Source organism: Saimiri boliviensis, chromosome 13, assembly GCF_048565385.1.
Source record: "Saimiri boliviensis isolate mSaiBol1 chromosome 13, mSaiBol1.pri, whole genome shotgun sequence".
NCBI lineage: Eukaryota > Metazoa > Chordata > Mammalia > Primates > Cebidae > Saimiri > Saimiri boliviensis.
Window position 1 is genome coordinate 50,591,748 of NC_133461.1, and position 27,652 is coordinate 50,619,399.

At 40.1% G+C, this 27,652-nt stretch overlaps 1 protein-coding gene and 1 long non-coding RNA gene across 9 annotated transcripts in view; one reads left to right on the forward strand and one right to left on the reverse strand.

The window, feature by feature from the left end:
- Positions 1-22,895, forward strand: part of CHST9 (carbohydrate sulfotransferase 9) — a 300,891-nt gene extending 277,996 nt beyond the window's left edge. For 3 of the 6 annotated variants that reach the window (XM_039463890.2, XM_074383653.1, XM_074383655.1), the window contains one exon: positions 10,743-22,895. In XM_039463890.2, the coding sequence (XP_039319824.1) occupies positions 10,743-11,837 (1,095 nt within the window). In that variant the 3' untranslated portion in view covers positions 11,838-22,895. The remainder of the gene's footprint in view (positions 1-10,742) is intronic. The other 3 variants (XM_074383652.1, XM_074383654.1, XR_012513133.1) reach the window with 2 other exon arrangements.
- The window catches only part of LOC141580804 (uncharacterized), a 262,687-nt gene that overhangs the window by 31,273 nt on the left and 203,762 nt on the right, over positions 1-27,652 (reverse strand). The gene's annotated exons all lie outside the window — the stretch shown is intronic.

Genomic DNA, 27,652 nt, shown 5'->3' on the forward strand with positions numbered 1-27,652 from the left:
AGACTCAAGAATGTTAATGGACTCTCTGTAAGAATCCAGTTGTGTCTTCCCATATTTCTTTATGTCTTAACATTCTCTTGCACTCCAGCCAGACTTCTAGCTAACTACCCACCCCTGTGACTCTGCCTGAGTGAGTCCACCGTGCTTGCCTGTAGAGCAGACTGGAATTACCAGATCTCTCCCTGCAGAAACTCTCAACCACAGCTGATAGGATTGTGTGGAGTAACTCCGGGGAGACATGTTCTACATTTGCTCTCAGGGCTCCTCAGCAGAATTCAGCTCCGGTTCCCGCTGTGCTAACTTGCTTGATAATTCACCTATAGTCTGTACCTTTCTCTCCTCAGTTCTCTACTCTCCTGACTGTGTTTCCTGGAATCAACACTAAATTAATAACTTGCTCTCAACCCCTTGACTCAAGGTCTCATTCTAGGGAGGCACAAATGATGACACTGTCCTAAAATCACCTGACTAATGTGTGGAGGACCTGGGTGATGTGATCCAACAGCTGATGTTCTTCATACTGTGAAGGTCTACCCAGCTCCCATGCTCCTGACCTCACAACAACTTGCTTCTCTCTTGCACTTCTAATCTCCATCCCAGGGGAGCATCCCAACTCCTGTCTCCACGGATGACCCATGCTCTGGGCCCCTGGTGTCCCCTATTCCCGTGTCACCTTATGGACTCATCCCCCTTACCTATGAAAATATTTTTCTTGCCAATCCATGCTGATCTCTCTCTCTCTCTCTCTCTCTCTCTCTCTCTCTCTCTCTCTCTCTCACACACACACACACACACACACACACACACACACACACACACAGAGAGAGAGAGAGAGAGAGAGAGAGAGAGAGAGAGAGAGAAAGAAAACTTGCTATTTTGGAATTACAACCCAGGGCAGCTGGTTCCTTCCTTTCCATCACATTCCAGAGAACAAGAGCAAGAACTCTGTCTAGCAACTGTATTCTTTAGAACAAGGTGTCAGAGTCAGGGTGCACCTCTCCATTGCTCCTCCGTAACCTTCTTGGATACACACATTATTGTTGGCATTAACCTGAAATGCGAAGGGAGGGGAGGCTGGCTGACCAATACTGATTTCAGAAAGCTAAATGCATGGAAATATTAAAGAGCTATATCCCAAATCTATTAGATACCTAAAACTCCAATGAAAGTTTAAATCCTAATAGTCAAAACACCAACTTATTCTACTTCTTTCATGCCAAATATAATTGATTGTATTTTGCTATTCCCATCCACATTTGATATGCACAGACACAAATGTAAGAAATAAAATAGTGAGGGTCAAACATTTTGAATGTACTTCATTTATCAAGTTGCAGTTCCTCATGATGTCATGTTTTGAGTTTCTTTAAAAAACAAAATATTCTGCTAACTAGTGTTTACTGGGTTCGAATTAGAGAGCTGGAAGACGTTCCTAACTCCTCCGTTCATTTTACAGAGTGACCTTGGACATGTTATTACACAAATCTATCTTTATGTATTTATCTGTAAATTTGAAAACAAAAGAATAATCTTATTTTTGCTACAAAACTTGGAAAGAAAATAGAATGATAAATCTATAAAAGCATATTGAACCCCTTAGGGAGAAGCCTTATCTACTTATATACATTAAGATTATGTCTGCTTTCAGCTTCTGATGGTCTTGTCAAACCAGAGCATTATTTCCAATAGAAACTTCTCCTTGACATTCACGTTGTGTTATGTCCTCAGTCCTCATATTTTAACCTTGTTTGACTTCAAGTAGAAAAAAATAGGAATTAAATCCAAAAATTGATGGAATCGGGAAATAAAATCATAGTTTCAATCCTTGGATCCAAGATGACCAAAGAAATTAGCTTGTTGGATCAACTTTAATAGCCTCACAACAGAACAACCATTTTGTGTTTTTAGCAGTTTAAATGTTTTAAAGCTCATAGCTTGGAGAAGACTATAATTCAGTAGTTTCTCTCTCTATCCACCATCCTCAAGTGTTCACTGTTCTTTCCTATTACTCATCATTGTGATTTCTTTCCTTCTGTTTTCTTTCTTTGCCTTTCTGACCACTTAATTTTATATTTTCTGTTTCCCATTTCTGTCTCTCAATCGTCTTCATCCTTTTTCCCCCCCACTGGATTTGATTGCCATTGAACACTTACCTTTGCTACAAGTTATGAGACAGAAGGAAGAGGAGAAAGAAATGAAAAAAGCAGAGTAGAAAACAAATACTTAACTAAAAACTGCTTATCATGTGGAAATTGCTCAATAAATATTCAGTGGCTAAATCAATAAAAATATCTAATATTTACATTAAGCAATCTCTACATGCATTTCCTATAATCCAACTTCCCTACAAGGTAGAAGCTGTTACTCTCTTCATTTTCCAGATAAGGAAACCAAAGCTCAGAAAAACAAAATAGGATAACCAAGGTTATCCAGAGAGAAAATGACAAAAGAGGACATATAACCAGTTCTGTCTGACTCAAAAATCCATGTTTTTAACTACCATACTCTCTTGTGACAGGCATATGCCTGGTGCTTTCCTGACACCAGTTCATTTAATGGGCATTAAACAAGGAATAGGTTACTTGATATATGATGCAGCTGAAAAAAGCCAGACATAACTAAGAGATTTGAGACACCAGCTCTAGCAATAACTGTGTTAACTTGGCACGTTATTTAAATTCTCTGAACCCAGGTCCTTCATCTGTAAAATAAGCTTATCTGTATCTCCTCTTCTGTTTGATGCAGTGATTAATCCAGCTTGCTCCATGCCCTAGCCTGTTAACTAGGCAAACAAAATGGAGAATAATATTCAAGAGAGAGGAAATAAGTCACAGAGACAGGAAACAGAAATGAGTCTGTCTGGCTCACAGTTTCTCCCCAGATACCCTCCCTCACCTGCGAGCCAGGATTCGTCTTTCATGCTTTCCTGCACCAAGTTTTTTCTCCATCTGATTCCCTCCCATAAGTAAGGTAATTCTTGGTTTTCTTATTTGTATCTCCCTACCCGACCCTGACCCCAAGGATGCCCCATAAGATCAGAGACCAAGTCTGTCTTCCTGGTTATACTGCCAACACACAGCCCAGTGTCTGGTGCACAGTTCATGCTCAGAAAACACATATTCAGTGAATAACTGAAGGTGGAGGGGTAGAGGGTGAGGATGGAGAAGGAGACAGGGCAGATGGCACTGGTGATAAGGACTCCATACTCACACTCTTCCCAATTGTCCTCAGGGTCTGTTGGAAATGCAGTCAGTCTTCACCCCTCTCATAACTATGCCATCAGCTTCTGAAGGCCTTGAATCAAGATTTAAGAGGAGCAGCTGTGGCACAGAGGGACCAGGGAGAGACACACTGACCGGTGTCCCCAGAACAGACTGACTTTTGAGCACCCAACCCTCTCCCATCATTTATCTTATCAATGACTAGAGACAATTAGGGCTCCTTGATGGTGTGAAGAAATATAATTGCACTTCTATCTAGATTCAACGTAAATCGCAAAAGATACATTATTAAGAGGGATATTATAAATTACTCCCTGGGCAGTGCCTTCAAGGCCCATGAATCCAGGTACACCTCCACCAGTCAACAACTTCTGAATCTACTCCCAGCTTTTCAGTCCTGATATCTACCTCCAGCTCTCTAAGGTACCTTAAATTGAAGAGGTATGAAATTGAATATAGTGAATGCCCACACCCACCCTAGGGCCCCTATAAAAACTATTACTTCTATTTCTTCTCTCAAAGAAGAAATGGGGAGCCATTTTTTACACTTCTGTCACCCTTCTGCTTTGAATCTGAGCAGTTTCCTAAGTTTGTCTCAACTCCCTTTTTCTTCTTTCTTACCCCATTGTCTTCTTTCTTATCCCATTATCTCTCCTAATGATTCCTGATGGGCATTTATAATCATCTTCTAGAAGATCCCTCTGCCCCCAGGCATACCTCCCCACTGCCACCAGAATGTTTATGCCATGAATCTTGTCACGACCTTATTGAAAATCCCCATCATATATGTGGTAAGGTCTGACTGTTTATATCAGCCCAGGCCCTTCTGGAATGATGCCCAACCCCACCTGCTTCTCCCTGTCATCTTAGTCTGGTCCCTGAGCGGACTCTCGATATTAGGATGTACAGCCCTTCCCATCCCAGGACTGTCCACCTGGAAGCTTCCCAGTCATCCTCCCAGACTCATCATCTCAGGCATCACCTCCCTTGTGAACTTTACCCCCAAAAATTTCTCCAGAAAAATTAAGCACTTCTTATTTTCCAAATATCTGATGATATTATATAATTATCATATTTTTTAATAAACTACTTATTTTCATCAGATCAATTAAACTTTGGCTTCCTTGGGGGGGCTACAAATTTTATCTATCTCATCCTTATTTATATAATGCTTAAAACAACATACAGTAGTAGTATAATGTATGTGCATGGGATGAATGAATAATCAAAGTCTCAAATTATATAGTGTTCATAGGATCCACAATAGCATATAAGGTCTTGCAAATGTACAACACTTACCAACAGTATAAAACCAATGTGAATTTGTTGTCTGAATAAGGAGCAGTACAAGAATGAGACTGTTTCTTTGCTTCAGTCAAATTCAAACATATGTTGTTAATGCAAGATAGTGTTCTTGATGCTAGTGGGAGTTACAGACATTTATAAGACTACACACTGACATTTAATGAAATTAAAATAAATAAAGAGATCATCACCTAAACAATTAACCCTAGCAACTACCTAGAATAAAATAAAAATTACTGAACAGAGGACTTAACACTCAAACTGAACCAGTCCTTTCTTCATATCCTGGACCCCCATTTCTGGTCTCCCAGCTTCCAAAAGCATGTTGCTGGAGCCCTTGCCACTATGGTAATAGATTAATTAATTGTGCAATTATTTGCTTAATATGCTTTTCCCTATGAGAATACCAACTCCATTTGAGTAAGGACCACACTTGTCTTATAAATTCCACCATCTCTGGCATCCAGCACAGCACCTGATGTATAGGAGGTGCTCAACAACTTTGAAAGGGAGAAAGGAAGAATAATTCATATCAATATTGAGGATCAGAGAAGAACTCACAGAGGAGATATGCTTGATACAGAACCTCTTAAAAATGAAAAGAATTGGCCAGGCTTGTTGGCTCATGCCTGTAATTTCAGCACTTTGGGAGGCCTAGGTGGGCACATCACCTCAGGTCAGTAGTTTGAGACAAGCCTGGCCAACATGGTGAAACCCCATCTCTACTCAAAATACAAAAATTCGCTGGGTGTATAGACATGTGCCTATAATCCCAGCTAGCCAGAAGGCTGAGGCAGGAGAATTGCTAGAACCCAGGAGGCAGAAGCCGCAGTAAGCCAAGATTGCACCACTGCACTCCAGTCTAGGCAACAGAGCAAGATTCCATCTCAAAAAAAAAAAAAAAAAAAGAATTAGGCCCTCAAATTAATTGCAGACTTAATGAACATTCCACGCATTTTTTTCCATTCAATGTTTTTAGATACTCATTTTTTAAAATCTGTAGTTACATGTCTTTCAGCTAACCCTGCAATATCTACTCTTTAAAGGCATTTATGGAAAACTATAGCATTCTACCCTAGCTTATTATTTAGCTGCAGTTAAAAGAGTTTTTCCAATGAAACAATCAAATAACCATGGAAGCTGGAATAAAAATACTTTCCTCACAGAGGTACAGACTAAGTGCTACAGTCATTTTAAAGGGAGTAGAATGACTCACTGGAGACATGGATGGTTTTCATTGAGAAAGTAGGATTTTTACATCAAACTAGAAGATTCTGAAAGTTCCAAGAAGAGAGATACCATGAGTGGGGGCTGCCGAGAGCTCAGATAAAAGCAAGTGGAGGATAGGGCATGTGTTAAGAGAGAAGCAAAGCAAAAAAGGAGAAGAAGAGGCCCAGCAGCACCAGGCCGCAAATGCCAGCAAAAGAATGGGGACTTTCACTGATACCAGAGGATCCAGTCCAAAATGTTAAGAAATAAGAAACCAAATGTTTGGGGAAGACTAATTTAGTAAAAATTGCAGGGAGACTAATTAGGAGGATAATGAATATCCAATTAAGAGGTAATAAATTTAGGAAGACACAAAAAAAGAAACATTATGAGATGTAAAATAGCAAATTTGCTTTCCCATTGTTAAAGCATCTCTCAGATTTTGTGAGTGGGTGACAGGAAAGTAATAGGACCTTTTCAGAAATGGAAAAGAACACAGGAGGAGCCACTCTTGAGGGCAACAGGATAATTTTAGCTTCATTATACATGTTTGCCTTAGGGACAATCAGAATAAAGTGTCCCAGGGAAAATGGAGATGTGAGATTTTACTCCTTTATTATTGTTGTTATCATCATGACAATGATGATGGGAATTTGTTGGTATAAGCTTTAAATTTGAAATGTCATTAGCTTTGATTTTAGTAATCCAACCCCCTTAGTCTTGCAGTCTTTGCTGTGATTGGAAAGAAATGGAGTTGGGTGGGGGTTGGGAGGGATGTCATCAAACCCTAATAACAGATTTTATAAGGTGAAAGACGTTGAGTGAGGGTTCCAGGAGAAGATCTGGTGGCCACAGTTGTGGGGCGCTGGTGCCATTACTTTAGAGAATTAACCCTTTTCCCATATCCCAATTTGGTTAGACTAGAGGAAACTTACTAGCACTCAATAAACTAGCAGGAGACTAATTGATAATGAGTAGTGAGCCTTTTCCTCATGCAGTTATTTCCCCAGCTAAACTCGTCATTAGAAAGTTACTTGGGGATCAAAGACTTCCAGCAAAGAGAAATTGATAAACAAGGACACTGCATCTAGTCTACATGAGAGCTCATGTGACATTCCTACTCTACATCCAAATTATTTCTCTTCTTACTAAAATATTCAAGTCCACTACATTTGAGGTCTTTCTTCCCTGGATAGGATGAAAGAAACTTTTCAGGGCTTATGTCTTATTTTTATACTTCCCTTTCTTATATTCTAGTCCAGTAGTCCCCAAATGCTATGACTGCCATGGTTCTCCCATGTACATCCCAGGTACATCCTCGGGATCTTGTTGAAATTAGAGTCAGGGTCCTCACACTTACAAATTCTGATTCAGGGTGTCTATAGTAAGGCCTGGGAATCCAGATTGCTGTCAAGTCCTCGATTGGTTTGGAGACAGCATTGAGTGACTTTGAACCAATCTGATTTGGCAGGTAGGTTAGACTTGAAGCCTCCACATCTACTTTACTGCAAGCAGTTTCCCATGTGCCTATTTTATTTGTTTTCTCTTTTGCCAAAGATTTATTTAAACACAGATTCTCATCGCCTTAACAAGAGTTGGTCAATTGTTTATCCAAGTTTAATTTGACCTTTTGATCAATGCTGATTTTCTTCAACAAGGTCATAAAACAATTGTTTAGAAGACCACTGTTAAATTATAAGCACATTTGCTTATTCAATAATTATTTATTGTTCATCTTCTATGTGCCAGGCACTGTACTTGGTACTATAGACAGCTAGAAAGATAAGGCCTCTCTGAAGTTATATTCTAGTGCAATGGAAGTGGAGTGGGGTGAAAAAAGACAACAGAGAAGTAAATAAATAAAATCATTTCTCACTCTGATTAGTGCTATGAGAAAAACAAGCAGGGTGCTGGAGGAAATATTTTGGAAGGGAAGGAAATAACCTAGACAGGGTGGATATAACCTCTCTACAGAGGTGACTTTCCAACTGAGAGCTGGCAAATGAAGAGCCAGTCATGCTGGATGTTAAGACCTGGATAACAGTGAAAAGTGGTCAAAGAATTGCAAAGCAGGGAACAAACCTGAGCTGGAAAGTTAGACAAGGGTGGTCAGAGAGATGGTGGGAATGATACAGGCTCTGGTGATGACCAAGGCTGATGTGAAATGGAGAGCTTCTCTGATAAAAAAAAACAAGATGGTCAAGGAACTGAGAGTTGATTGGATATCAAAGTCACTAAATGTAATGAAGGAGCTGAGTTAGAAGCTGGAGTGTGTAAAGTGAACAAATCAGTGGTAAAGGCAGATGACAACAACAGGAGGGGGAAAGGCAGACTTAAGGAGGACACACTGATTTCACAGAAGCAGGAGACTTTGCTGGGTGTTGTCCTGGAAGCAGCCATGGGCTGCAGGAAATCACTCCCTAGCTTCTGGCTGGTGAGACAAGTAGTTCAAGGATATGACGTTTCATCTACTTGAGAAAGTGCAAGAGACACAGAGTGCTGAGAGTCAGCCAGGTTTCATTTAGAGAGAGTCTTGGGAAACAAACCTTCCAGAAATCCCTGGAGATTAAAGGGGAATTTGATGGCCACGAAGCAGAAGATCCAGAGGCCACAGGAAAAGGTGGATTTTGTTTCTGTTTCTGATTTGACAATCAGAAGCAGAGAAGAGAACTGGTGAGGGCATATGTAGAGATATGCAAATTACCATCTGAATAATAATGAACATGTGGGGAACCTTGGAATTTAACAGGTCCCTGGAATTAAAGTACTATAACTACTACTACTGCTGCTAAAACAACAATAAGAGTAGTTATTTATAATAGTAACAGCAGAAGAAGTAATGGTAAAAATATTATGGCAGTTTTATATTTGGCCTCTGCTAAGTACTTTCTATGCATGTGTACCCATAACCCTATGATCTTTCAAACCACAGTCAAATTTTATCTTTTCAGCAACAACTTTATGTGCTACAAATCACTGATCAGAGTAAAGAAGGATACAGAGCTTTGAAGTCATCCTGGCAGTCTCTGGAGAAGATAGCAGACAAATGGTTTTAGAGTTAAAACTCCAAATAGATGGTCCAATGCTATGGAAGATTTGGGGTGGCTGTTTCAAGGGGTGATATGGTTCGGCTGTATTCCAACCCAAATCTCATTTTGATTTGTAGCTCTCATAATCCCCATCATGGGAGGGACCAGGTGGGAAGTAACTGAACCATGGTGATGAGTTTTTCCCATGCTGTTCACATGATAGTGAATAAGTCTCATGAGATTTGATGGTTTTATAAAGGGCAGTTCCCCTGCACATACTCTTTCTTGCCTGCCACCATATAGGACATGACTTTGCTTCTCCTTTACCTTCTGCCATGATTGTGAGGCCTCCCCAGCCATGTGGAACTGTGAGTTCATGAAACCTCTTTTTCTTTATAAATTACCCAGTCTTGGGTATGTCTTTATTAGCAGCATGAGAACAGACTAATACACAGGCCTAGACAAGTCAGCATCTGGTGTTCAGGGGGTTATTCACATAGTCCTCTTGCACTAGATAAAAGCAGCCCCCTTCAAGCTCAGCTGGTGGAACAACCATGGTATCTGGAGGTGGCTCCATCAACAGTGCTTCATTCCTCTGCTCTATTGCTTAATTTGCTAGAAAATTACTAATTATCCTTGAAGACCTAATTCCATTCATTCATTCACTTATTCATTCCACAAACATTTGAGAGCAATTATTATAGGCTATAGACCATATTAGAGGATACAATCGTTAAAAATTGTGTGTGTGCATACACAAATATATAGTATATATATATGTATATATGCAATTATGTGTATCATATACATATATATTTGCAATCATGTTTATATTCCCTCGGACACTTTCCCCAACACTCCCTCCACCTCTAGGCTGATGACACCATGTATTATGCCCACAGCACAGCATTTATTCATTTACTTTTCCAATAACATGCTGACAACCCTATATGTATACCTCTGGTCCAGTCATCTCCACACTATCCTTTTCAAGTCTAAGTGAAATCATGTTACTTTTCTGCCCAGAGCCCTACAAAGGTTCCCTAGTTTACCCAAAGTAAAAGCCAAAGTCCTTAAAATTCTCATCCCTCCCAGAGGATGCCACCTTGTAAATCCCATTTTCCATGTCTTCTTTTACTGTGAGAGTTGTAGGAAGGATGAGGTAAGATGAACAGTACGTGGTAAATGGACTCATTCATCCTGCTGGCAAGATAACTCTTATTTTTATTCTACCTTGATACAATTTTATGTATCAAGATATAATAAAAATAGAGTTATCTTGCCAGCATGACATCAAGTAGACTTTTCCGGATTCCTTAGTCATTCTTTACTTGGGAAAGAGGGAATGTCTCATATGTGAATGAGATTGTATACTATAATCATAAAATCATAATAAATTCTTAAATTATTGTAATAAATACCTTTAGAAAAATAAAACATTTTCTCAGAAAAAAAATATGACTTTTTGCAGGCACTTAGAAAACTGAAGCAGTCATCAGGATTTTTAATTAGCCTTGCCACAATTTTAAGTTGTAATGTATGATTCTGAACTATTCTGTGCATTACAGAGTACTCCCTAAAAACAACAAAAGTTTGCATCTCAAAACAGCTCCATTTTGTATCTACATTCAGGTGCACTAACTAAAACAGTACTTGAAGATGACACACTTATTAATATCTCAAGAATCCTAGATGCTCAGAATGTTTTAGTTACATTCTACTGCATTACAGGCAAAGCCAAGGCAAAAGTCCAGGGCCCTTTCCTTTCTATCCTATAGACATCATTTCTCATTGCTACATTTTCTGTGAAGAAGATCACTACAAAATGTGTATTCAGCATTCCCTGCTAAATTGTTCTGGAAGCTTATATGAAATATGCTTTCCTCAATAGTATTTTAAAACAAATATGCTAAGTTCCTTACCGCATATACCCACACTTGTGAATTGTGCTTTCAACATTTCTCCTTCTTTATTTTAGCAGAACCCCAAGTTTCACATGCCTGAGGATGTAAGAGAAAAAAGGGAAAATCTTCTACTCAATTCTGAGAGATCTACTAGGGTCTTAACAAAGACCAGTCATTCACAAGGAAGGGATCAAGCTTTACGTAACACCACAGGGTCACCAACAGAAAAGTGGATTGAAGAACATCAAGGAGCTAAGACTCTTTTCAACAAGTTCAGCAAAATGAATTGGCCAGTGGACATTCACCCTTTAAACAAAAGTTTAGTCAAAGATAATAAATGGAAGAAAACTGATGAGACCCAAGAGAAACGAAGGTCTTTCCTTCAGGAGTTTTGCAAAAAATACGGTGGGGTGAGTCGTCATCAGTCACATCTTTCTAATACAGTGTCCAGAATCTATGTAGAGGATAAACACAAAATCTTATATTGTGAGGTTCCGAAGGCCGGCTGTTCCAATTGGAAAAGAATTCTGATGGTACTAAATGGATTGGCTTCCTCTGCATACAACATCTCCCATGATGCTGTCCACTATGGAAAGCATTTGAAGAAGCTAGACAGCTTTGACTTAAAAGGGATATATACCCGCTTAAATACTTACACCAAAGCTGTGTTTGTTCGTGATCCCATGGAAAGACTAGTATCAGCCTTTAGGGACAAATTTGAACATCCCAATAGTTATTACCATCCAGTATTCGGAAGGGCAATTATCAAGAAATATCGACCAAATGCCTGTGAGGAAGCATTAATTAATGGATCTGGAGTCAAGTTCAAAGAGTTTATCCACTATTTGCTGGATTCCCACCGTCCAGTAGGAATGGACATTCACTGGGAAAAGGTCAGCAAACTCTGCTATCCATGTTTGATCAACTATGATTTTGTAGGGAAATTTGAAACTTTGGAAGAAGATGCCAATTACTTTTTACAGATGATTGGTGCTCCAAAGGAGCTGAAATTTCCCAACTTTAAGGACAGGCACTCTTCCGATGAAAGAACCAATGCTCAAGTCGTGAGACAGTATTTAAAGGATCTGACTACAACTGAAAGACAATTAATCTATGATTTTTACTACTTGGACTATTTAATGTTTAATTATACAACTCCATTTTTGTAGTTTACATTCCTTTTCTAAAACCCTGTATGTACTTAATGATGATGAGCTCAAATCAGCTACTATAATTTTTCTGTAATTCTCTGTATGAGAGAAATTTAACTAAATGCAGTTGTCTTGATTTAATGTAGATTTTTACCAAATAGTATGACACCAATTGGCATAAAGTTATAGGAAAATCACCTACAGAAGATGTGAACAACTTGAGTTGCTCTAAAATGTTTGGAAGAGAGCTGCTTTTGCATTATGAATTACATTGTTGCAGCAATAACCTAACCAGCTGTTGCATTAGCTAAAGCAGCCTCTTGCAATGGTAGGAAAAAAGGATCTAAAATAGCATGAGTGTATGTCTATATGCTGGAAGTTATTGTCTAAAATGCATGAATATATTTTTAGCAGTCTGTGGCATATTAATCAAACTGCTGAATAGTTTTCTTACACCCTGGAAATCTTCCTATCAACTGTAATGATAAATCCATTTTGTAGTGATATTTTGGATTTAGGCATTTTACTTTAGATTGAAAGGCATTATGTGATTTATAATATGAGAATATAGCAGAAAAACCAGATGAGGCTGTGGCTTTTTATATTCAACAGCCAATAAAAAATGCACAACATGCTAAGATCTAAGCAACAAAAGCAACCTTCCTCTTCCAGAAAACCTTAAGGGAATTGATTCTGTTTTCTTTTGAGCCCTTCACAAAGAGACAAAATGAACACAAGCACTACAGGTCTACATTTCTGAAGCAGGCGGTTGAGAAGCTTAAGTCTCATCAGATATAAATGTGCTCCTAATTCTGGTTTAATTGGGCAGGGGGAAAATTGTTTCAGGATGGAATAATCATCAAAAAAAAAAAAAGTTGCCATTCTGAATATGGAACTCAAACAATAACAGAGTTTTACAAGTATATTATTTGAATCAAAGCGTCATGTGCATAGCTTTATATGTGGAATCCACCCTAAGAATAGCTTTTGTTTTCAGTTTAATTATTCAGCTTGGGAATGACTTTTTAAAAACTATTATACCACTTCAAAGATAAGCTATGTTCTAGAGAATAAACATAACAAGAGCCCCTAGAAATGTTTTTAATAGGCTTATGCATAAGCAAATTAAGGTATTTTCTTTTTAAGTTTACATAGTCTATAGTAACAAAGTCAAATACCATTGCATGCAAATATTAAATTAAAGTCCTTGGAAAAATAGGTCCATGTGTCACCATTATGAGTAGTTGTAATGCATTTTGGAATTTTTTTCCAAGGAATCCTAAATTAAATCCCTTGGGAAAGGGGGATCATTTTTGCACAAGAAACATTTGGATGGGAAACGTACTTTTAATTGGTTGACTACTGCCCTGAGTTAAGAAAATCACAAGTCTTTCAAACCCTGCTTAAATGCTTTTCCTGAACATCTTCCTCTTCCTAAGCTATCATTTTTTCTTATCAGTAAATATTCAGTAATGGCTTTCAAAGAACAGTAGGTATTAATATTTGAATGTTAATAGACCAAGATGGTTACAGTCATACTTATTTCATTTTGATTTTCTATTTCATGGCTGAGTATTCATGAATTGCTTCACTCCCTACACACACCTGCCGTGTCCCATCTGTGTCTCCTAAGGAGTGAGTAAACTGCAATGGGCTGAGAGATCATAAGTATTAAACCTTCTAATCCAACCTTTTACTACTTTTCCATGCCATTAACTCTTGCCTCTAGACCATACACTTAAGCCGTGCTCTCAGTTTTTAAGGAGTTTTACTCTGGAGTAATCTAAATTACATAATTTAAATTTTTGCTACACAATGTAGAGTAGATTCCTAGTAACTTAGGGACATTGAAATTATCTTTTTATGGAGAGAGAAAATAGAAAATATTCCAAGAAGCCTGAAGTTTTCTTCCTTAGCTACACAAAACTTGTTTTCTATGAAATCTGCTATAAAGAATAAAGGCAATTTTCTCACAGGTATTCCTAAAACTATATAAGGAACAAACAAATAACTTTTCATAGCTTGAGAAAGAAAACAAATGGAAACAGTCCTACCTCTCTTCTTGGCATTTGTAATGCATTGGGCAGGGTGAAATGCAAACTATATAATTGTTCGGCTTTGATGATGGAGAAGAGGGACAAGAGGAAGAAAATGACACTCAGTGTTCTCTAGGGAAAGCTGTTATGTACCTTTTGCTGTATATGTTCCTTTCCTGACCCTTTCCAACCAGCCCATGTCACCATGGGTCATTCTTTTCTTAAATGGTTCTCTGATGCCGAATGACATCCTATAAAGTTGCAAGTTCCAGAAGCCATGCATGTTTTTGCCAAGTAAGAACAAACTTTTTATGTATCTGTTCATTTTAGATGACTTCTTTTCATGTTAAGGCTGAAGAAGTCAGTCATCATCCTGGATTACTTGTGAGTGTAAAAACCAACTCCATTTTTCTCTCCGGACTTACTCGGCTTTGCAGACCAGCTCACATTCACCTTTGGCATTTCTGGTTCTGCATAAACCCAGGTGGGAGCACTACTGTTCTTTTGAACCATCACAATTCCATGAATTTAATTCCTAAAGGCAAGTGACCAAATCGAGACTCATCTTCCAGATGTCCAAAGTTCCCATTTTAACATCAGGTGCAATTATAAGTCCTCTAATTAAACCCTAAGGACCCTATTTGTTTTTATAGGCAGCAGTAACACGAAGGCAGGCCCCTTCACTCTGGTATTCCCCTGTCTGGATTTACTATCAGGGTAACAAGTTGGCAACTAAATCCAAAGCCACAGTTATGTCACCTGTAAACTATCTATAGATGTGTAATATCAATGTGATTGTACCCAGAAACTGCCACAAACTTCAATGGAAATGTGTGTAACATTTTTTGGATTTTCTCGAACATGTGGAGATTTCCATTAATCCAATGGAAGTGTAAGGCCACTTGCTAAATTCTTTAACTTTAGTCTATAAAACATTCTCTAGCAGAAAATAATATTAATATTATTACGGAATTAGTAGTTCTAATTCAAGAACTATTTGGATGTCATTTTTAATTAGAGAAAAAATGCTTTTACACTTTATTCATGTATACATTATTATTCTAATCTCCCAAAATGTAGAGTGTTTACCAGAAAGAATGTATAAGAACATGCAGAGAATTTTGAATATTAGAGTGCCCTTAGAAAAGATCACTTGCTAACCGGGCGTGGTGGTTCACACCTGTAATCCCAGCACTTTGGGATGCCAAGGCGGGCAGATCACCTGAGGTCGGGAGTTCGAGACCAGCCTGACCAACATGGAGAAACCCTATCTCTACTACAAATACAAAATTAACCAGGCGTGGTGCATGCCTGTAATCCCAGCTACTCAGGAGGCTGAGACAGGAGAATCACTTGAACCTGGCAGGCGGCTGCGGTGAACTCAGATTGTGCCATTGCACTCTAGCCTGGGTGACAAGAGCAGTAGTCCGTCTCAAAAAAAGAAAGAAAGAAAGAAAAGATCACTGGCTGAATTAGTAGAATTTAGGATTAGGCTAGGACTACAGTAAATGTCTCCTTCCTGAGCGTTCTCATATGGCCTCTCAGGGCATCCCAGCCTCTAGGCCTTCAAGGAGCATGGTGAACCAGAAGTTTTGCCCAGGGCTAACCCTCCCAAGATGCTCTGATACTTGAAAAAGGATTGGCCAAAGGCGTCTAATTGTAGCTCAACCACCTGAGAATCTTAGGCCAAGCCTAATTCAATTTAGTGCTACCTTTAGGTTCATACTTTCTCAATCTCAATCATAATCATTATATAGAAATAATGTTCGTAATCCTAGCTAACGTTTATTCAATACTAGTGGGTGTCAGGCACTCTTCAAGTTCTCTACATGCATTAATTCAATCTACATAGCCAGTCTAAGACAGGTACTATTATGTAGCCTTCTCCCTTCCCATCTATAATAAAGGAAAGTAAAACAGACTGTGGCTGAGTAACTTGCCTAAAGAGACACGGTTGATAAGTAGGTCAGAAGCCAGGACGAAGCCAAGCAGCAAATACCACTACCAAACTGTTTGCTTAGAATATTTAGAAATAAACAAATACTTTTGTTTCCCTGACCTCTATTCAGAATAGCTAGAAGTAAAAATAATATATTGGAATCCTGAATTTTTTTCCACACAGATATGAGAGTGTGTGTGTGTGTGTGTGTGTGTGTGTGTGTTTAGCTAGTTAGTTAACACATTTCAAATCAGCTTATTTCTTTATTCCTGCTGAGTTAAACTGACAGGTTCAAAGATTTTGGAAGAAATTAGGTTTCCTCCCCACATATCTTTTTTTATCCTTACTTAATCATGGGACACAATGTTTTTAAGATGAAAAAAAAAAGTCCCTGGAACAAATTTAGCCTTACGAAAACAAAATGTCATTTCTTTGACAAGAAATTCCAGACAGCTACAAGAGTGGTCAAGGATAAGCAGAATCTAAGAGGAAGAAAGTGCAGGCAAACTTTCCGGCATGGGTCCCCGACAGCCACTGCAGATGGTCATGGTTTGGCAAGCTGGTCACACACAGTGAGACCTCCCATTAGAACCACTCCTGCCAGAAACAGAGCAACTGTGCGTTGTCCCTTCTTAAGTCTCTATCCCTATTACTGGTTTGTAGTCAGATTACCCTAAGCCAGGCGTCCCCATAGTTTGTATGGCCCTCGGGCCACATGTGGCCCCCTGGGGCCATTTATCCGGCCCCCCGCCGCACTTCAGGAAGGGGCACCTCTTTCTTTGGTGATCAGTGAGAGGAGCACAGTATGTGGCGGCCCTCCAACAGTCTGAGGGACAGTAAACTGGCCCCCTGTGTAAAAAGTTTGGGGATGCCTGCCCTAAGCCTACACGGGAAGACTGTAGAAAAGAATAAAGGAGCAAGTTGACTTAAACCAGCTGAAAAACACCGTGAAACAAGGTGAAAACAAATAAGTTCTTCCTAGAAGATGTCAGACTTTTCCCAGCCTCTGGACACGACCTGAGGAAGGCCAGGTCTGGAGAGTTCAACAGAACATTGCCTCATATCATGTCATTCTCAGAATTTCCTAGTCAGTCACATCTTAATTTTTCAACAGGATCATATGCTTCCAGGCAAAAGTATTTAAATCCATTTAAGCAGTCATCTTTTTCCATCCTTACATCTCCCCTCAAGTCTCACACTATATTTGGAATGCTCCCCTCTCTATATATCTGGACAGCCATTTATTATTAACTCACCAAGGAATCTCTTGAGATTATTCAATTTTGAAATCTCATCTCTTCACGATCTCTCTGATCGGTAGAAAAAAGCAACATGGTTTTCCCCTGGTGTAACATACATCAGATTATTCTCTTACCAATAAATGCAAGCATCCCTTTCATCAAGTTTTTTGTCCGGGAGGTTCATTAATTTATTTGTTCATGTACTATTTATCTCACTTCACATGAATATAAAATATCTGTTGTTGTCATTGGAATGTTTTAGGTCTTCCAAGAGGAAAGGAACTGTGTCTGTTGAATTCACTTTGTACCATTTCTAGCAAAGCACTCAGTGGAAGGCGTTACTTAAACAGATGCTTTTGATGCTGTTGTTTAAAGGTTCCTGTCCAACTTCTTCAGTGTAGAATTTGTATATTTCTGCCTGTGACCTTCAGGCATCTATAAGACCAGAGAATTTGAACGGAAGGTGCTAGGGCAGGGCAGCTGAGAGAAGGAGGGAGTTAAACTACACATTTTTTTTTTTTGAGAGTTTCACTCTTGTTGCCCAGGCTAGAGTGCAATGGTACGATCTTGGCTCACTGCAACCTCCACCTCCTGGGTTCAAGTGATTCTCCTGCCTCAGCCTCCCAAGTAGCTGAGATTACAGCCACACACCACCATGCCCGGCTTATTTTGTATTTTTAGTACAGATGGGGTTTCTCCATGTTGGTCAGGCTGGTCTCAAACTCCCGACCTCAGGTGATTCGCCCGCCTCAGCCTCCCAAAGTGCTGGGATTACAGGCTTGAGCCACTGTGCTTGGCCGCCACACACCCTTTATACATTAATAGTCATATCTTGACCTGAAGGGTAGTTGCAGACACAGCAATCTTTTACATTTTTAAGATGAGGCCATTGCTTGATTGTTTTGGGAAGAAACTGTTAAAAACAATGAGTGATTCTGGTCAATATAACAGCCATTTACTGAGGATCTACTCAGTGGCGGTAGATCCTCAAAGTATTGGAAAAATACTTTACATACATCCATTTAATGAAATGAAGAGTAAGTCTAATCATTTCCAAAAATAACTTCCAAAAAAATCAAAGTTGAGTATTTTTCCACCTATCACTTTATGAATGAGAAAACTGAGTATCAAAGAGGTTTAACAACTCATCTCTCTGGCTCCAAAGCTGAGACCATACATTGGCAGCCCGTGGGGTAGATCTAGATACAAACAAGTCTGTTTTGGCCAACAGTGCATTTTACTTAATATCTGAATTAGTTGCCAACATCAGACCTCATTAATGATGGGAGATTTGTGGCCCTACATCCTATTTGCCCACCTGAAAATAGTTGGACAGAGGCAAGGTCAGTCCCTTCAGATGAGGCTGGAGATCTCTAGTTGTTCACAGTCTTCATTAAGCCACCATCACTCATTCGCCTTACTTGCCTGGTCCCTAAGCACCCCACTTTTCAGGTCCTGCTATGAAGTGTGTGTTCCTTCCCCCACCAAGCTTCCAAAGGAAATCAACTCCTGAACATTCTCCTTGACCCTACGTGTGTTGTGGAGGTAGTGAGGTTAACCCATTCTGGGTTTCCATATCCTTGCTCACAATGCTGCTTGCCCTTTGGTCTTACATCCAGTAGGAACTCCAAACAGTATTTCGTTGTTTGGGAAAATCTGTTTTGACCAACGACAAAGATGTTGGGAGAAATCCAGTACCTTTTTTTTTTTTTTTGGCATCTTTCTGTTGTAGCCACTGGGTCCCCTGGCAACAACATTCATTCCCACCTCCCTCAGCAGCAACGAGTCTCCCAGGCTCTTGGAGCTCTAGCATCTAGGGACAGAAACTGGCTCCCAGTGCTGCCTCTATAATGACCTTCATCCAAAAATCTCTTCTGTTTTGAAGGTATACCCACCCTTCCTCAACTCTGAAAAGTACCTGCTTCCCAGCCTTCTCTGAGGATTCCTCTTTCTGATTCATAACAAGCATCTCCACCCCATTTCCTGCTATTATCTGGGTGACTGTAGCCGCCCCCCACCAGTGACATTCTTTGCTTCTTAATGTTCTAACTTCCTCCTCCTCCTCCTCCTCCTCCTCCTCCACCTCCACCTCCACCTCACGCTTCAATACTTAAAGAGCTGGAGAAAACAGGAACACAACCCATAGAAGGGATAACCATGACTTTTGTCCTCAAATAGTAGGAAATTTGCAGTAAAATACGCAGTATCTCATTTTACACATTCATTTGCTGAAAATATTTCCAAAGTTTAGAAAAATGGTTTTGGAGGTGCTACATTATAAATGAAAATGTATGCAGAATGCTAGAGTACCAACTTAAAAGGACAATATTATTATTTTGACTGTAATTATCCTTAGGAAAAAAAATAAGCCCTGACTTATCAATTTCTGAAAAAATAGTGTATGGACCACCTGTATCACAGTTAACCTAATTTTTGTTAAAAACAGATTCCCAGACCCCCTCCAAGATATATAGAATCAGAGTCTCTATGAAAACCACTTGGAAATGTCCTTTTTAACAATCTCCTGGGGAGCTTCTAAGAGAGAGCAGAGTCTGAGCCTTGTGTGTGTGTGAATTTTTAAAGCCCTGGTTGATTATAAGTGGTAAGAAAACTGCTCTTTTCATTCTGTTGCTGTATTGAAAAGTTAACAACCCTCAGCTCGGAGAATGGTCGATGGGATATTGGTACCAAAGTCGTCTGTGGGATTTTGACCAGCACTGAAGCAGAAACTTGGCATCCCCAGTCTGCCAAGTGCAAGAACTAGAGCTGAAATGATGAAGTGAGTTATGGGGACAGCGCTGGGCACTGCCCAAACTTTTTGAAAGCTTTCAGAATGAAATGGGGAAATGGAAACTCTCCTCTGTTTGAAATACAAAAGACAAATGTGTACTGAAGGCAATTTTGGCAACTCAGCTTCACACTGAACAAGTGAAGACTATATGAGTTTCTCCAATAAAAAATAAAAAGCTGTTTTCAAATTGACCTAAGATGATTGAAAATGGAAAATATTTGCTATTTGGGTTATTAGTTTGAGAGCAAGTGCCCCAGGAAATATTTTGCAATTTAACTTAAATGGTAAGAATGTACATTTTCTTGAACTTCATTAAAGGATTTGTCTCCTTTTGCCTTTCTATTAGGTTGAACCATATGACGATGCCAACATTTGACTGACTCTGACATATAAACGCAGCCCTTTCAATGGTTCCACTAACAGTTCCGGGGCTACCCACCCAATTCTAGCCACACTGGCTCTCCTCAGAACTGTTGGAAATAGCCACTGAATAGAAGCCCTGTCTTTTTTCTTTCTTTCTTTAAAAATTACTTTTTTTTCTCTTTGCTTTATTTCTCCTTTTGATATTTTTAATTGTGGCAAAATCCACATAACATAAAATTTACCATCTTACCATTTTTTGGTATCCTTTAATGAATATTTTCCTATCCCTTCCTATCTTACTTTTTTTTTTTTTTTTTTTTTTTGAGATGGAATTTGGCTCTTGTCACACAGGCTGGAGTGCAATGGTGCAAACTCCACCTCCCAGATTCAAGCAATTCTCCTGCCTCAGCCTCCCGAGTAGCTGGGATTGCAGGAGCCCACAACCACGCCCAGCTAATTTTTGTATTTTTTTATAGTAGAGACAGGGTTTCACTATGTTGGCCAGCCTGGTCTCAAACTCCTGATCTCAGATGATTCACCCACCTCAACCTCCCAAAGTGATGGGATTATAGGCATGACCCACTGCACACTGCCTCTTACCTTTTTTGTTGAGATGGAGTCTCACTGTCACCAGGCTGGAGTGCAGTGGCATGATCTCTGCTCACTGCAACTTCCATGTCCCGGGTTCAAGTGATTCTTCTGCCTCAGCCTCCCAGCTGGGACTACAGGTGTGTGCCACCACGCCCAGCTAAAATTTTGTATTTTTAGTAGAGACAGGGTTTCACCATGTTGGCCAGGATGGTCTCAATTTCTTGATCTTGTGATCTTCTGGCCTCGGCCTCCCAAAGTGCTGGGAATATAGGCATGAGCCACTGTGCCCGGCCACCATTTATAAGTGTACAGTTCAGCAGCATTAAGTATAGTTGTACAACCAGCACGACATCCCACCACATACCTTTCTTCCTTATGAAGAATGGAAACTCTGCACCCATTAAACAACTCCACTTTTTGCCCTCCCCCAGCTCTGGCAAACATCATTCTACCTTTTGTCGCTATGAATTTGACAACTTAAAATACCTCATACAAACGGAATCATACAGCATGTGTCTTTTCATGACTGGCTTATTTCTCTCAACATAATATCCTTAAGAGTCATCCATATTAAAGCATGCACCAGAATTTCCTCTCTTTTTAAGGCTGAATAGTATTCCATTCTCATTGCCTGGCCTCAAGCTCTCAAGATTATAACCCATTCCCAGCTTAATCACCTGGTACCTGCATCAAATCCACTATTATCTAGCCACGTTGAACCATTGCATTCTCTGAAAACACCCCATTTTACTCACACTATTCACACTGCCTGAAGTGTCCATATCTCCTCTTTAAGGACCTTCACAGAGGTGCCCCCTCCAAGAGTTGCCTGCCCCTCATGACCATCCACATTCAGCTCGCTCCACCCTCTCTATCTGGGGACTCCCTTCTACTCTCCTTGCTTTCACTCCACCATTAGGCTGATGGTTTCAAAACCTTTTTCTAGCCCATGTGTCTGTCATAAATTTTGATTCAGATTTCCAGTTTCTCATGGGACTATTTCTTCTAGATGTCTCACTGGAGCTTCCAACTCAACATGACCAAAGCTGAACTCATCACCTAACCCTCAAACCTGCTTTCTCCTTATTTGGTGGCAACACCACCCCTCTACTCCATCTCCCAAGTTAGGCACCCAGGCATCAACCCTGATTTCTCCCTGAGCTGACCCCTTGCAGCCAAGGAATTCAGAAAGCCCACTGACATCACTGTCTGCCTTTCCTTTTTCTCAAGCTTCTCCTCTCCTCCCATCCATTCTGCTAATAAATAACTAAGTTCAGACTCTCACTTCTGTCTGCAACACTACAATAATCTTGAACTTGTCTCCCCCTCTCATTCCCCTCAATGCCATCCTCCACTTTGTAATCACTTTAAAATGCAAACCCAAGCCTGGCATTTCCCCATTTGAAACTCCTTGTCTCTTATCATCCAGTTCTGATTCCCACTATACATTCAACATCCTGCATGATCTCAATCCTCCTCCAGGCATATTTCCTGCCAATTTCTTCCTCCTAACTTTATCTCCAACAACCTAGAATGGGCGCAATACCCTAACACCAGATAGTTTTCTACCTCCTGGGTCTACTCAGCTTTTCCCTCCATTGGGGTACCCACCTACCCCCCTTCACCTCCCCAACACTTCCTAATCCCTAAACTCAGCTCAGAAAGGTATTCCTCACCTCTGCCTGGCACAGATGACATGACCTGCTCTGAGCACTATGGGTAATTGGGAAGCAGGATTCTACGTAGGATGGTTAGGAGCCTTGGGCTTGTCACCAGTAAGAACTGGGTTTGAATTCCATATCCTCAACTTTCAAATGTTGAGACCCCTGAAGTTGATTTAGTGCCAGTTTTCTCATCTGAAAAATGAGGCTAGAACATCTACTACCTCGTAAAGGGGGTATGGGAAATGCATGTAAAGTATTTAATAAGTGCTCAATAAAATAAAACTTGATTTATCTCATCATAGCCTGTGTATATTTCTATCTTTGTGCTTAGAGAATTCTAATTATTTATGTTTATGTCTTGCTTAGCAGAATCAATTCCTTGAAGTTAAAGTTGGTGTCTTGTTCATCCTTGCGACCCCAGAGAAGATACTAGTTAAGTATTTGTTGAAGAAATAAATGTAGGAACAAATCCAGCACACCTGCCCCTGTGTTCATGTGGAACTGTGTCCTTCCCTTAAGGTACACTCTGACTTGTATTATAATACTATGAAAAGGTGTCTTATGTTTCCTGATAGAATCTAAATTACCTGAGGGCAGGAATCATGTCTTGCTCAATAAATGTACATATATCAAATTGAATTAGAGGCTGTCAAGTGTGGATTCTTTGTAATCAAATTAGTGGTTTAAAATAGCAGGTTTCCTAGCCAAACATAGAAACAAATAAGTAAACTAAAAATTACTTCTTTTAATCATCTTCAATCCTTTTCTTTCCATTAGCTCTACACCCTGACCATGATGAACTTTTATCTCCTCAAATAAGCCATGCTTTTCTCTGCCTCAGGACCTTTCTATAGTCTGCTCCCTGGGTCTGGAATACTATCAGACAATCTAATACATCATTGTTTTCAGAAAAGCCTCTCCTGGTCTACAGATCAGGTTTATTCATTCAAACTTACATTCCCACCGCAAGATGAGCTGATTCTCTGGGTCAGGGAGAGTGTCTCTGAGGTTTTTTTCTGTTTTTCTCAGCCTCAAGCACGTAGTCAACATTCAATAAACTATGTTGACTGACTAAATGAACAAAGCTCTGAATTTCAGTCTTCCTCTTTTCTAAGACATTGGCTAATGCTAGACTGAAAAGGATCACACAGGAATTACTCTACCAGAATTTACTTAAGACTAAATTCATAAAGACTGCATTACAGCAATAGAAGCCAAGACAGTATTAGTGCTTTGCTCTATAGCAGAAAAGATTGGGGAAAATTAAAAGGTGACCTCTATGTTGACCAAAAGCATTGACTAGTGTAATTTAACTTGGCATTAACGTGGGAGTGGAACGTATCCAATAATTGAAATGAGCAGGAGAAAGGCTTAAGAACAACTATTCTGTTCACACAGTTGGTCAGCAGTCCGTCTGGATCCAGAGCTTCATCTTGCTGAACTTCTGATAAGCAGTGTCTATTTCTGGTGTGGAGTTTGTAGAACAGGTACCACTCCTTCTAGGCATTGCTTGCCTATAGAGGCTTTGCCATGCTTCCTCGCTCTTGTAATCTACTGAACCTTGGTACACCCCTCCCCACAAAACTTAATGAGGCGCATCATGACTAATACCTTGTACTCACGACAAGACAAAACCCCAGCCAACCCTCCACTAGTACAAGTGATTTTATGAAGTCTATAAAATAGTACCGTAATTTCTGATTTTCTATTCACTCAGTGATGAATGGAAATAGTATTTAATAGTTTAGAGTCTCATAAGTGGACCTTCTCCAGGTACCCTGCATAAGGCAGCTTTTGGAGAAGAGCTGGCTCAATGGTCCTCAGCAAAGAGGATTGTGATATGGTTTGGCTGTGTCCCCACTCAAATCTCATGCTTAATTGTAGTTCCTATAGTCCCCACATGTCATGGGAGGGACCCTATGGGAGGTAATTGAGTCATGGGGGTGGTTACCTCCATGCTGTTCTTGTGATAGTGAGTTCTAACAAGATCTAACAAGATGTGAGACATGGAATCAAAGGAGATCATTTTGGAACTTTAAGGTTTAATGACTGCCCTATTGAATTTCAGACTTGCATGGGGCATGTAGTCCCTTTGTTTTGGTCAATTTCTTCCATTTGGAATGGATGTATTTACCCAATGCCTATACCCACATTGTATCTAGGAAGTAACTAATTTGATTTTTATTTAACAGGCCCATAGGTTGAAGGGACTTGCCTTGTCACAGATAAGACTTTGGACTTGGATTTTTGAGTTAATTCTGGAATGTGTTAATATTCTGGGGGACTATTGGAAGGGCATGATTGTGCTTTGAAATGTGAAGACATGAGATTTAGGAGGGGTCATAGGTGGAATGATATGGTTTGGCTGTGTCCCCACCCAAATCGCATCTTGTAGTTCCCATAATCCTCACTTGTTGTGGGAGGAATCTGGTGGGAGGTAACTGAATGGTGGGGGCTGTTATCTCCGTACTGTTCTTGTGATAGTGAGTGAGTTCTCATGAGATCTGATGGTTTTATAAGGGGCTTTCTCCACCTTCATGCTGCACTTCTCCTTGCTACTACCATGTGAAGTCAGACATGTTTGCTTCCCCTTCCACCATGATTGTAAGTTTCCTGAGGCCTCCCCAGCCATGCTGAACTGTGATTCAATTAATTAAACCTCTTTCCTTTATAAATTACCTAGTCTTGAGTATGTCTTTATTAGCAGCGTGAAAATGGACCAATACATACTACAAGGCAGTTGGCCCCTCTGTTCAGTCAGCCACAAAGACAGAGACAGCACAGGATACAGACCAGGAGGCTGTCTTGGAGGCAGCCAGGACACCACCTTGCACTTTTCCTCAGAAGTCACCACCCTGCACTTTTCCTCATACCACCATGCACGCTGTGTCTGTTCCTGTCCGGCTCGCTCTGAGAGCCATTTCCTCTCCTTTCTCTGCATCAGAGGACAATTGTAGGCTCTATTTCCAAGTCCCCTGATGCAGCTGGCTTTAGTTAGGTTTAGACAATGAAAGACAATGGCAGGAGATTGGAGGTCAAGGAAGGGAGCTCCTGGTGCATTATTCCTCCTCTCTCTTCTCTGAATAATGCTCCCACACACAGACTACCATAGTTCAGACATCCCTGATGAAAACAGTGCCAATGAATGTGCACCTATTAAGTGGAGGTGAGTTAATGTCCCATGGGTAAACTTTTAATCAAAGGGAAAAGTGACCATGTGGATATATTATTCCTCCTTTCTCTCTCCAATAGACAGTATAAAGACATTGTTAATGTTCTTTCTTCCAGTGGTTCTGTAGTTGAAGGCAACCAGCTAGATATTGCATCCTCACATTGGCCATTGTCTCTTCCCTGATCACTGCCCTGACCCACTCTCCTGATTTCTAATACAGGAGTATTAGCATTAGCATGCAAGGTGTAATAGCACATAGGAGTAACGACACATAAGCTCTCTGCCACAAATGCTGCTTTCTTGGGAAATTGGGTGTATTCGTTTCCTAGGGCTGGCCTAACAAAATACCACAAACAAAATGGCTTAAAACAACAGAAATTTATGCTCTCACAGTTCAGGAGGCCAGGAATCTGAAGCCAAGATGTCTCCAGGTTGATTCCTTCCAGGGACTCTGAGGAAGAATCTGTTTCATGCTGTCTAGCTTATAGTAGTTGCTAGCAATACCTGGTGTTCCTTGGATTACAGCTGCATCCCTCCAAGCTCTGCCTCTGTTATCACATGGTGTTCTTCCCTGTTTAACTCTGTGATCCTGTACGTGGCCTTCTTATAAGGACACCAGTTGCTGGAGTTAGAGCCCATCATCATCTAGTATGATCTAATCTTAACTAATTACATTTTCACAGACCCTATTTGCAAATAAGGGTGACTTCTGAGGTTCTAGGTAGCCAAGAATTTGGCAAGGGGAAGAGGACACTCTTCAAGCTAGTAGACTGGGCTACAACATTTTGAGCCAAGAGTGAAGTTATGGAAACCCCTAGCAAAGAGTAGCATCCCAGCTACAAAGGCTGGAGTTGATACCTGTGGTTAGTCAGGATGAGTTTCAAATGGAAGATGAGTCACTGGAATATGCAGAGTCTGGACTTGGATAACTATAAGGATTATGAAGTGGGTTGGCTTTCTTTAGCTGTATTTGAAACACTGAAGGAAGAAACCGATAGGCTCAGAGTGGCCTATTGCTAACACAAAGTACATTGTTAAAGCCAGAGCCTTTTAACAGCTCTCAGGTGGACTCTCAACTCCTGAAGCAGCAGAGTGGATTGCACTGGAAAATCAGGCCCAGGATCAACTGTAGAGTGGCAGAACTGAGTGCACAGCCTCCAGAGATCCTCGGGGTCAAGGTGAATGCAGTGATCAGAAGAAAATGGGACACTGAAACCCAGGATGGAGGTCCCTTTAGATAAAAGAGTCTGAGAACTTTGAATATCCAGACTGGAAAAAGCAGCCCTATTCCCCTTGCCAGAGAAAAGCAATTTTACCTTCCATGGAGATCACACAAAACCATATCTGAGGCAGGCACTTCATAAAACAATGTTTGCTTTCCTCAATATCTTCCCTCATTACTTCCAGATTGATAACCAGGTTAAGCCCAAGAGGGAGAGTTCTGAAATAAAATAGTTTGCTTGCTAAAAGCATTGTAAGACATCAACAATATAAATCATTAGCAATCAGGGCAATGCACGTGAGAGTAAAATTCGAAGGTATTGTATAAATGGAGACAAGTCAAAATATTAATGTAATTGACATGGTGATATTTACCATGCTTGGGACTCAAGTTCTGGCAAGAACTTCTGCAGTAAATCTTAATAATTTCTTGGGATGGCTCTTTGAATGTTGGATATGATGGTGACTGTCTTAGTTCATTTTGTATTGCTATAACATAATACTACAGACTGGGTAATTCATAAAGAAAAGAAATTTATTTCTCATAGTTCTGAAGTCTGAATTCAAATATCAAGGTGCTGGTATCAGGTGAGGGCTTCCTTGCTGCGTTATCCCATGGCAGAAGGTGGAAGAGCAAGAGAGAGCAAGAGAGAAGGGGGACTAAATTCATCCTTTTTATCAGGAACCTACTCTGGCAATAACTAACCCAATCTCATCATAACAGCTTTAGTCCATTTGTGATAACAGAGCCTTCATGACCTCATCACCTTTTAAAGATCCCACCTCTTGACATTGCTGCATTGGAGATTAAGTTT